Source organism: Endocarpon pusillum, assembly GCF_000464535.1.
Source record: "Endocarpon pusillum Z07020 unplaced genomic scaffold scaffold726, whole genome shotgun sequence".
NCBI classification, from domain to species: Eukaryota; Fungi; Ascomycota; class Eurotiomycetes; order Verrucariales; family Verrucariaceae; genus Endocarpon; species Endocarpon pusillum.
Window position 1 is genome coordinate 114042 of NW_006916640.1, and position 11725 is coordinate 125766.

At 51.1% G+C, this 11725-nt stretch overlaps 3 protein-coding genes across 3 annotated transcripts in view; 2 read left to right on the top strand and 1 right to left on the bottom strand.

Annotated features, from left to right (window-relative positions):
- Positions 1-257: 257 nt before the first annotated feature.
- EPUS_06797 (uncharacterized protein) lies at positions 258-7998 on the top strand (the record flags this gene model as incomplete). The annotated part of the gene is made up of 2 exons (XM_007807813.1): positions 258-5110; positions 5166-7998. The coding sequence occupies 2 exons, from the start codon at positions 258-260 to the stop codon at positions 7996-7998; spliced, it is 7686 nt and encodes a 2561-aa protein (XP_007806004.1).
- A 1220-nt stretch (positions 7999-9218) lies between these two features.
- EPUS_06798 (uncharacterized protein) lies at positions 9219-9641 on the bottom strand (the record flags this gene model as incomplete). The annotated part of the gene is made up of 1 exon (XM_007807814.1): positions 9219-9641. The coding sequence occupies one exon, from the start codon at positions 9639-9641 to the stop codon at positions 9219-9221; it is 423 nt and encodes a 140-aa protein (XP_007806005.1).
- Positions 9642-11107: 1466 nt separating this feature from the next.
- EPUS_06799 (uncharacterized protein) overlaps positions 11108-11725 on the top strand; it is a gene marked incomplete at both ends in the record, with an annotated part of 1690 nt that continues 1072 nt past the window's right edge. Inside the window, one exon of the mRNA XM_007807815.1 lies at positions 11108-11645. Coding sequence (XP_007806006.1) covers positions 11108-11645 — 538 coding nt within the window. The remainder of the gene's footprint in view (positions 11646-11725) is intronic.

Sequence of the window (11725 nt, forward strand, 5' to 3'; positions counted from 1 at the left end):
AGCGGCAGCCAGGTGAATCGTAGGCTTGCAAACTCAACTAAGATACTCTGTGCAATGTGGCAGTAAAGTGGCTTGGATATTATCTGCTCAATTCATCTCCAGTATGAACTGCCATTGAAACTGGTTAGTTCAGCTCCCAATCCTACTTCAGCTTGACTTCTGAGACACTCCAAAACTGATAGTCCTCCTAATGACTTCGCCGAGACTACCTTCGCTGTCGCTCTTCTCAAGGGCCAAACTTCCCACGCCAGGGAGCTATGGCTCCAGCTGGGGGAGGTAAACGAAAGCGAGGTGATCGGACCTGGTCTGGGGATAACTCGCACGATGGACAACGACCCTCCCCTCACAGACCAGGAAACCTGCACCTTGCTCATCACAACCAGGGACAGCCTTCGAACTATGGCCGCGACCCGTCAGAGAACCGGGGCCGGGGCGGTCGAAGACCTAGTCGTGGAGGTCGTGGTTCTGTAATTCCTCAAAGTCCTACCACCAACAGAAACTCCATGAATACACCAGTCTCAAAGCCTACATCTCCTGTACAAAGGCCAACCGATGCACAGCCGACCCATCAATCGAATGGCGTGCTAAGTACGATTACAAAGATGGATGCAGCCATTCCACCTAGTTCTGATATCATCGCAGAGCCCCGACCTTTTGACTATTCGTACATCACTGAGGAAATACGCGAACAATGGGATTCTTCAGGAAGTTTGTCTGTAACGGAGAAGGGTGAGGAGCTACGAGATAATGGGGATTATGTCGAACTGGGAATGCTGTTCCAAGAGCTACTCTTTGCCGGCATGTCCGGCCGCATACCACCTCCTGAAGCCGGTGCTGTCGTCAAGAACATTGCATGGCCTGGACAGTCGGCCTCTGATATTGAGAAAATTACTGGCACGGAGATTTCTGTAAAGCTCTCGGATGTTCAGCTTGTGTTTCTAGATACCATTTCCGTTTTTGTCGCAGAGACGCCAGTTTCGCCCCAGGCCTTTTCCGCAGTTGTTCAGAGCTCTGGCATACCTCCTGCGCTACTACGTCAAGAGCTGGACGTCAAGTTCTTGGAGAAAATGGGGCTCATTCGAACTACATTTGGTAGATCGGGAGTTCGTAAGACGACGAATCTCCTTTATCGGCAGGCCAATTTCAATCTGCTACGTGAAGAATCGGAAGGGTTTGCTAAGTTGATGACCGAGCTTTTCACCACAAGCGGGAATGAGCCACCAACGGCCGAGGTTGTCGAGGATACAGTGGAGCGTGTCAAAGCGATGATCGGATCTTTTGATTTGGATGTTGGAAGGGCTCTTGACGTCGTCCTTGACGTCTTTGGCGCTGTTCTGGTTAAGCAGTTCCGCTTCTTTGTCAAATTCCTTCGTGCCAGTCCATGGTGGCCACGAGAAGAAGACCACAGACACGGCCGCAACGACATCACAAGGCTTGGTGGACTACCACAGTGGGCATTGCCAGGGTTTACAGCCTGGCATCTGGACGACTCCCAAAGAGCAGACTTATTGAAGCTGACAGAGGAACGTGATCGACTCTTCTGGGCTCGCGCTCGAGATGTTGGCTTACAAGCATTCTACGAAATCGGACGAGAACAAGTAGCGAATGTTGAGACTAAAAAAACCTTGCCCAGGGCCACTACAGAAAGCGCCGAACCTAGCGCGAAAGAGAAATTCATGCAAGATTGGGTTAAGCAAACTGGCACTTCTCCACCAGGAGGGAATGAAGATGCAGCACAACTGCTTGGTTTCAAGCTGCGCTTCTACTCGTCTTCGGTCGCACGTACTGAGAGTGACACTCTACCAGACAACCTGATCTACCTTTCTGCGTTACTGATCAAAGTTGGGTTCATCTCTTTGAAGGATCTGTACAATCATATCTGGAGAGCAGATGAAGATATGGAAGGCTTGCGACAAGAGAAGATCAAAGAAAAGGCCGAAAGAGAACGAGCCTCTCGACCTGGACAAGGAGCCAAAAATGCTTTGCTTACGGCAGGTGCTCTAGTAGATGACACATTGCCTATGCCGCCGAGGTTGAGAGACAGCGCAACTCGGGCAGGTACACCCTCAAAAGACGCTGAACCTGACAAAGTTGGTTCGTCGACAGAAAAGAAGGATGCTCTTCCAGAGCCAGCTGACCAGAAGATCCCGCTTCTAAAAAGTCTACTCGCTATTGGTGCGATCCCAGAATCGTTATTCATCCTTGGCAAATTTCCCTGGATTGTCGACCTTTATCCAGAGCTGCCTGAATACATCAATCGTATTATCCATCACTCTTTGAGCAAGATCTATGGAACGATTAAGCCCACTGCTTCTGATTCCACCCTACAACATCAAAAGCCATCCAGTGAGCCCGATATCGCCGGATTGCCCAAAGGTCAAGTCAGGCTCATGCAGGCTCCGCCACGAAAGGTTTTGAGATGGGCTCTACTTGACAGAGATGACAGTGGTACCGATAGCTTAGACTATCGATTCTATTGGGACGAGTGGTCTGATAGCATTCCTGTATGTCAGACCGTGGATGATCTGTTCACTCTTTGCGATACCTTCCTGAATCTCACAGGCATCAAGATCGGTCAGGATCCAGCATTGTTGGTCAAGTTCGCAAGAATTGGCAAGCATAGCATTGCTGAAGACAAGTCTGAATCGAACCTTGAGAGATGGAGCGAACTTTGCAAGCGTCTTCTGGTTCCTGCTCTCAGCCTGACCAAGTCCAACCCTGGAGTCGTGAACGAGGTATTCGAGCTTCTCAGCAACTTCTCAATCGAAACGAGATACCTAATCTACCAAGAGTGGTCAGGTGGAAGAACGTCTAGAACGCCAGATATGAAAACAGCAGCAGACCAGGCGAAGGCAGAGACTCGGGACACACTCAAACGTCTCAGCAGAACCAACGTGCGCCCAATGGCTCGAGCCCTCGCCAAGATAGCATACTCAAATCCACACATCGTCATCAATACAGCAATTTCGCAAATCGAAGTCTACGATAATCTTGCAGAAGTGTTTGTTGAGGGTGCTCGCTATTTCACAGATCTAGGCTATGACGTGCTCACATGGTCTTTGATCAGTGCTCTTGGTCGAGCTGGCCGGAGTCGAGTACAAGAGAGCGGTCTTGTGACTAGTCGATGGTTGACTGCCTTGGCTTATTTTGCCGGCAAGATGTTCAAGCGATACAACATCATGCGACCAGGCCCAGTCCTGCAGTACGTAACAGACCAGCTGATCAAAGGGAATCCAACAGATCTAATTGTCCTGGAACAAATCATTTTGTTCATGGCTGGGATTGTGACTGATGCTTCTTACAATGACACGCAGCTCCTGGCGATGGGCGGTGGCGAGTTGCTTCGGTCCCAAACCATCTTGCAATTACTCGACAAAAGACATGAGTCACGGCTCACTTCTCGGCGTTTGATGAGGTCGTTGAAGGAGTCTGATCTCGCTGGTAAACTATTACTGGCCATTGCAATCCAGAGACAAGCCTCTGTTTTCCATCTCGAAGACACGAATGCTCCGTTGAAACTTCTGGGAAATCTGTACGATGAGATACAAAGAGTGTTGACGCAATACTTAGATTTATTGCACAGCAACCTCTCTACAGAAGAATATGAAAGCGCCGTTCCTGATGTGGCACAGCTAATTGTGAGCTACAAAGTTCAGCCCGAGCTTGCCTTCTGGATTAGCCGGCCCAACCTTAGTAGACGAATTGCAGAGTTTGACAAGGCTATGCACGTTAACGGTGCGCAAAAGAAAAACGAAGACCTGATTCCAAAGGATTTGGAGCAGGGTGATGTTGATATGGCTGACCAACTTGACGGCGCTGGCGAGGACGAAGGGGAGGCGTTAGAAACGGAACCGGTCATGGAATCTGCAGCTACACCAACAGCAGCAGAAATCAATGGAGTCGACTCCAATCCAGAATCCCCAACAAAACCACCTGGCGAGGAAGTCTCGATTTCGGAGGAGCATGATCAACAATGGCATCCGGTCCTGCAACCCATCATGGATTCGATTAGACCAAGCCTTCCAGGTGAGGTCTCAAATGTCATCGGTCTTGGTTTTTATGTTACCTTTTGGCAGCTTGCTCTCTACGATGTGACGATCCCTGGTAAATCATACGAAGATGAGCTTTCTCGCCAGCACAAGCGAATTGCTACCATATCAAGCAATCGGGCAGATGTCACTGCTCTTGGTGCTCGAAAACGAGAGGCAGAGAAGAAACAGATTTCGAATCTGATTGACAGAATATTGACTGAGAACAAGGAGCACCTGAAAGCGTTCGCTGAAAGTAAGGCAAGGCTTTCAAAAGAGAAGAATAACTGGTTTGTTGGCACTCATGGGAAGTCCGAAATGTTAAACTCAGCATTGATGGAACATTGCTTCCTACCACGCATCTTACTGTCGCCTCTTGACTCCCTGTTCAGCTTCAAGTTCCTCAAGTTCTTACACACATCGGGAACAAGCAATTTTCGAACGATGGGCTTCTACGATTTGATCTTTCGCCAAAACCGACTGAATTCATTGATTTTCATGTGTACATCCAAGGAGGCAGACAATCTCGGGAGATTTCTACATGAAATCCTTCGAGATCTCGCGAGGTGGCATAGGGATAGAAATATGTACGAGAGAGAAGCTTGGGGATCGAAAAAAACTTTGCCAGGGTTTGCGAAGAAGGTAAGCAGCACTGGCAAGCCAGAATGTTTTCTGCATTACGAAGACTTTCGACGACTACTCTACAAGTGGCATCAACATCTGGCCATTGCATTACAAAGCTGCTTGTCATCATCGGAATACATGCACATCCGCAACGCTATATCTGTTCTCAAGGCGGTGGCGGAGAACTTTCCAGCAATCACGTTCCATGGGGCGCAGCTTCAGAAACTGATCTCTGCACTCGGAGAATCGGATCAGGGTGATATTAAGGTTCCCTCACTTTCGTTGATGGCGGATTTGAACAAAGCACAGAAATCTTGGATTTTGCCTCAGGCATTCCGCAAGGGACAAGAGAAGCCTTTGGTGAATTCGGCTATCCCACCGGGTACTTCAACACCGGGCCCGGCAGCACAATCACTCAACGCTGAAGCTGGTGAGTCCAAGCCGAGTTCTTCATCAGGGTAAGCTATATTCTCTATCCTATATTTTGCAGAGCCGATCTGACAAACAGGATAGTGGCGATCAGAATTTTGAGCAAAAGCCTGTTATCGAGGTCAACGCGAACCAGCACGAAATCAAAAATACGCAGATAACGGATGTCGGACCAACAGCCGCGGGCTCGGCTAATAGTTCGCAGGGTGAGATTAAGGATGAAAACACTGAGCTGCCGCCAGTTCCAAGCGTGGAACCAGAAACTGATGCCAAGATTCCGACAGTCTCTGAGACGGTGTCTGAGACGATCCCTCAAGACTCACGATTGTCTGGGTCATCAACCCCTCCGTCGGCAAAGATACCGTCCAGCGAGTTGAGGCAGCAAGACGGCAATAACGAGGCTAGCACGCAGCAACCACGTATCATGCCCCAACGCCCAGATCTCACATCCGGTCCGCTGCAGCCGCATCCAAACTTGCCCCATCGCCCCGAACGGACGGAACCAAGGCACATTCGCCCCAGTGACGCCCGCATTCCGAGCAGACCGCCTCCACATGCCGATAGTCCCAGAGACCAAAGAGACAGCCGGTCTTTTGACCGTCCTTCATCGGGCAGATATGGTGAGAATCACCTGGAGGCAGCTGAACACCCTCCTCAACATTCACGACCCCACGAACGCCGTCCAGAACGATTTGACCCGGGTGCCGAACGCGGAGACAGGCCTCGTAGTCAAGAACGTAACGCAGGACCAAGGTATGCACCACAGGATCGACGCAACCAGCCTTCTTTCCGTGAAAATGGGACATCGGGTTGGCAATCGGAAAGACCTGGGCAAGCCAGACCTCCACCTGATTCGCCTCGAAACAAGAGCGAGCACGAAAGGCGGCAGCAAGAACGACCGCCGCGGGACCATCATATGGGACCTCCTCGGGGTCCTCAGTCAGCCAATACAGAAGCTGCGAATATCAACCCCGAAAGAGCAGCTCTGATCAGTGGCGGTGCAGGCAGTCGTAATGGTATATCAATTAGGGGTCAGGGTGAGGATAAGCTTGACAGAGGCTCTCGGCCGACATCTCCAAAAGGTGATCACGATTCTCGGCATCCAGCTAGACGAGAGAGACCGGATGACAGACAAGAACCATTCGATCGCCGATCTGCTGATTTCGATCAACGTCACAGAGATCGACATGACAATTCCTTTGGCAGTGGGCCTCGCGCTCAACATTCTGACCGAACCCACCGGTCTGGTGACAGTTTCCCCCGCGATATACGATACCAGCCTCCACAGCAGTACGTTGAAGTTGACATGAATCATGGACGACTTAACCAAGACGATCAGCCACCTTCTCGACATCACGAACTGGCTTCTGATCGTTCTGAACCTTCGAACGACGTACCATCAGGTCCCCGTGGTCGTAATCCTCCTTCCACTTCTCGAGGCCGCAACGCACACCCTGTACAGCCTCAACCTGTTCCGCAGCATTCACCGTCTAACCATGTCCAATCGTCAATGGGTGCCCCCGACCGTCTAGCACCCACTGGACCCGGCCCCACTGGACCAGCCTCCCGTTCACATACCCGAGGTCAATCATTTCAAGAGCAGCAAACCACTTCTAACCCTAATACCCCCGCTGATACCTCCGGCATTCACCCCGACCGACTGGCGCTTGTATCTCCCTCGGCTGAAGGTCCCCCACATCGAACACAATCGTATTCCTCCAAGCCATCGTCTGCGCAAACATCTCCTACATCTGTTCCTTCAGGCCCTAGGGGCAGTGCACCTTCAGGAGCCCCTTCCGGGCCAGCTCCCGTTATTCGTGGTCCGCCCTCTGGTCCACAGGGTAATGGCAGAAACAACAGGCACCCTTTGGCGGCTGTCAACAATACTCTCCAGCAAGCAGGTCAAGGACAAAACATTAGAGGTCGAGGAGGAAGTCGTATGTCAAACGGGCCTCCAATGCCTCATTCGGGACCACCAACTCCGACAGCGGGCCCAGGCCAAGGTCCAAGGTCGGAAGCCACGATTCCACCATTGCAAGACCAAGGTCGAGCTGATCTATTCTTTCGTGCCGATCAAGACGTGAATGGCCGAAGACCGCCTTCTCAACGTCGTGATGATTTACCACCCGAGAGATATCCACCAAGTGGGCGCAGGGGTGATCTGATGGACGAGGCCAGTGAAAGCAGACGAGGATCAAGTAGACATTCCGGTAGCAGCAGAACCCACTCACCAGACGGCGATGGCACAGGTCGCCGGAATGAAAGAGGACAAGGTAGCCATCGGGACCGGGAGACCTACCGAAGTGAACGAGATGGCGAAGGCAGAGACCATCATGGGCGTGACAGAGTAGGAGGAGATTTAGGACGTGATCGTCGCGCTGGTGGTGAGGGTGAAGATCGTCCTCCAAGAGAGCCTTCGTCTCGACAGCAACGTGATGATGCGCAAAACTCTCATCCTCCTCCTCAAGCCCCACCAAGGAGAAGTACTCGCCGCGATCCAGCAAGCTCCGATCTTCCGTCGAACAGTATACCACCACCTCATGGACCTTCTGCACAAGGACCTCCACCTCCTCCTTACGACGACCGTGGAAGGAGGAGAGGATACCAATCAGGACCTGGGCCTGGGCCTGGGCCTGGGCCTGGGCCTGGGCCTTCCACTAGAGGCGATGAGAGGGATCATCAGCAGCGTGGAGGAGGACGGGGAGGAGGAGACAGGGACATGAGGGACATGAGGGACAGGGAGTCCCGGGGCCCACCAGCACGAGACCTTCGTGGTCCTGATCCTGGTCTGAGAGAAGGGAACGATCTACCTCCTCGAAAACACCCACGTGCCGAGGACGGTGGACCATACGGTGGAGGAGGCAGAGGAGGGAACAGGATGGCGAGTGAGAGTAAGCGGCCTAGGAGGGGAGGTTGATTGCTGCGCTTGAAGGGAGAGCGAGTTGCATAAAATTAGAATGGTGGAGGATTCTGGAGCCGGGAGATGTCTTCTTTCTCGTTGTCTTACTACTTAGTTCCGGAGCGTTGCGCTGACTTTAATCTTTGCATTGCAGCGGCGCCCAAGGGAGATCTCAACAAGGATTGAATGTTGCTAGGCTGGAAAGTAAAGGCGAGGACGGACTGGCTTGATACAGTGCAATCAATATCCGCCTCTTGATTCTGTTCATCCATCTTTATCGACTATTCAATGGATTCATACAATGGATTCATACTCTGTTCACACATCCTACTCAATAAACCCGTTTCACTCCTACCTATCCATCCAATCATCTCACCACCCCTTCTCTCTCTCTCTGTCCCTCATCCACTCCCTTCAAGACGCTATCTATCGAAATCCCGTAGAGATCTTCGAATCAACCTCCCTGGCTCAATTCCAGTACGCACGCACAGATAACCAGAGGCCCCGGCCTGGCTCCAGCCAACGACATAAGGGGCTGGCTGCGGGCTTAAACCCCATGCAGCGACGAAAGGGAAGATCAGAGAAGAGAGGGGTTTGTGGAGTACTACTGATTACTTGGGACCGAAAAGGAGGGTCAGGAACTAAGAGGAGAAAGAGAGAGAAAGGAGGGAATAAAAAAGGTGGGGAGGGGGCTGGAGTTTGTGATCAGGTAGTGTTTTTTTCTTCTTCTTCAGATAGGAGAAAGGGGGTTTTGACGAAGGCAGGAGGGAGGACAGGGCCGTCTTGTTGGTGATGATGTGCTGCAGGAGACGAACATTTTGGGATGTTTGGTATAGAGTGGGCTAGGAAGGGAAATACAGGTTGAATTCGTCTATCGACGTTGGACATCAAATACCAATGTGTGGCTAGGACGAGGATGATGAGATACTTATGGGAGAGAGGGGTGGCGAGGTGAGCGACTTTTTTTGTCCTGAACGGTTGAATTCTTAAACGTGCATGTGGGTGGCGTTTAAATGTACCGTTCTAAATGGTCAGTGATGCAAGAATGCTGATAGGACTGATATTGAATTCGCTTTACGGATATCCAGGGAATTGCAGCGAAGCGAACCCAAAGAGACTCGGTCTTTTGAATTTAGACAGCCGACTTCTCCTTCCCCACCACATCCGTGCCCGATCCACCCCCGTTCACACCATCATCAATAGAAACCTGTCAATGAGCATGGCCAGCAGTATAGGGATCATAATTCGCCACGCCATTTGGTCGTTGCGAACTGGGAGGTGATGATGGATGACAAGGGGCGGCCACCTCCGATCCCTATTCCCATCATCACACGCCAGAAGATGAGGATGCCGACGATTGAAATGGCGGAGGAGTCCGATGAGAGAGCCTGGGCTAGCGTGCAGAAGATGATAATAATCAATTCCAACCCATACATCCTTTTGCGGCCAACAATGTCGGCAAGCCAACCGAAGCCGACCTGACCAAGGACAGTACCACCGGATGTTGCGACTTTGATGGCTGTATCGGAGGAGGAAGGGATGGTGCCTGGCTTGCTCTTGGCATCATGCCAGTAGACAACACCCAGCATGGCGGTCACAAGGTTGATGGCGAAGATATCATAGTGTTGACCTTCTGAGAGGGCCAATTGGCCGCGTTTCATATGCGTAATCCCTGCGTTTCTACTGCTTCTAATTGGTCAATTTCCAACGCAATTTCGCTTCTAATTTCGCTGTACGGTACAGCCAATTGTACATAGATCTACGCTCTCTACCCCCGTAGCTATCAATCAACTTGCTTCTCGACGCACTCTGCACAGCAGGTTGACACCACCCTACTACTTGAGTACTTCGTACTACGTAGTACCACTGACTACTGCGACTGACTGGGACAACCAATCCTTATTACTACGTACGGGGAAACCGGGAGTGATGTTAGCTCCGCTAGTATCTTGACTGGTAAACCCTCTCTGTACAAAACAGCTATTCTCAGAGAAGTTACTATGTAGATGTGATGCTTTGACTCATTAGAAAGGGTGCGCCCAGAACAAGCCCTACAGCGACGAATTATAACACTGTGTCCCGTAATAAGAACCAGCAGCTCCTACACTGAGCTGCCGGAAAGTAAGTTCTGACGCCGACTAACCCGAGGGGTTTAGCGCAAAACCTGCGCTTGAGTATTCTTTTTCACCTTCGAACAGAGCACCAACTTCAGGGGATGGAGATTCAGTCAATGGCTATCAGAATTCATGGACGCCCCATCAGGAGCCCTGGATACTATACGCCAATAGAAAACTAGTAATGCAATGCTTTAAAATGGCGCCAGAACGTATATTTCAGCGCCTCTAGACTGACATTACTACGTAGTACATACTTCAGGGACTCCGGTAGGATTCCGGAGGAGGGGCCGGAACGACCGGAGGGCATCGATATCGTTAGGCTGATGTTAGTAAGCTGCTACCAAAACAACCCCGCCTACACGTATCATGTACTAAGTAAGAATCCACACGGGATTATTCACCCTGTCTGATGCCTTTACTAGTAGATTTCTACATTCAGCATCTTCGCTAGTAAAGATTGCTGTACGGTAAGTGCCGAGAATGTACAGTACTCCGTACATCGTAGCTAATAAGAATGTGTGGCGCTGTATGGTAACAAGCTGATTCTAGCGTCAGCCTACCATACAACAATATTATGCCTCCCCCTTCTCCCCAAGTAGTGAATGCTCGCCAACGAATCCTTAACTAAGTGGCCAGGTCGGCAGCCGGGAGCCACTGATTGTTAGTTAAGCAGGGATCAATCACGAGGAATCTGCACTGCCTGTTTCTTGCAGAGGTTAGGTGGCGCGCTGAAAGCACCGGATCCTGAGCTGGCCCATGATAAACGTGTGAGTGACGAGCAAACATCAGAGCGTCTCTCACCTTTCTGGTAAAGCACAACGATGGTGATACACGCAGCATTCGGAGCGAGGAATACATGCAGCAAGTCACGGTGTTGAGCGTCTGCAAGACCATGCCAAGCTACCTAAGGTCAACTCTAGTCGTCATGACGCCTCCGGTTAACAAGAAGTTCGGAGGGAGAACTTCTCACTATGTTGCCGGATTCATCATACAGTCCAGCCAGCCGAGCCATGTCAACTTCACTCCAGCCAGAAACAGGTAGAGGGGAGTCAGTCTTCCTTCCCAGGCTCATCCTCGGTACGCTCCTCTTCGTATCCGTATTCCTCCCCTCCCTTCTCCAGCCAGCCTTGACCCGCTTGTACTCCTACCTCTACCACTCCTCATTCTACCGCTTCTCCGCTTTCGAGACTATCGAAACAATCCTCTGTTACGCCGTTATCGAGATCCTCTTCACCTACAAATTCGGGCGGAACCCACACCTCCGCATCGACGTCCAAGGTTCTCGCCAAAGGAGTACTAGTAACACTGCTACTTCGATCGACGAAAATGGCAACACAGTCACACCGAAACCCAAACTCCCCAAGATGCGACGACCGTCGAAACGCTGGGGAGAAATCTTCATCTACGCCGCACCCCTCCTGCTGATGGACTTCACCATGATCAAAAAGTTCGCTGGCGTGCCGATCTGTGATATTCGTGCGTCAGGAAACTATCACCGTCATATCCCCTCATACCATCTCGTCGATCACAACTCAACCACCGCCACCGGTACCTCCTCCTCTTCCTTCTCAACGGACAACAAAATAAGCCCCTCCTTCCTCCTCCCCACCCTCCACAACTCTTCACCC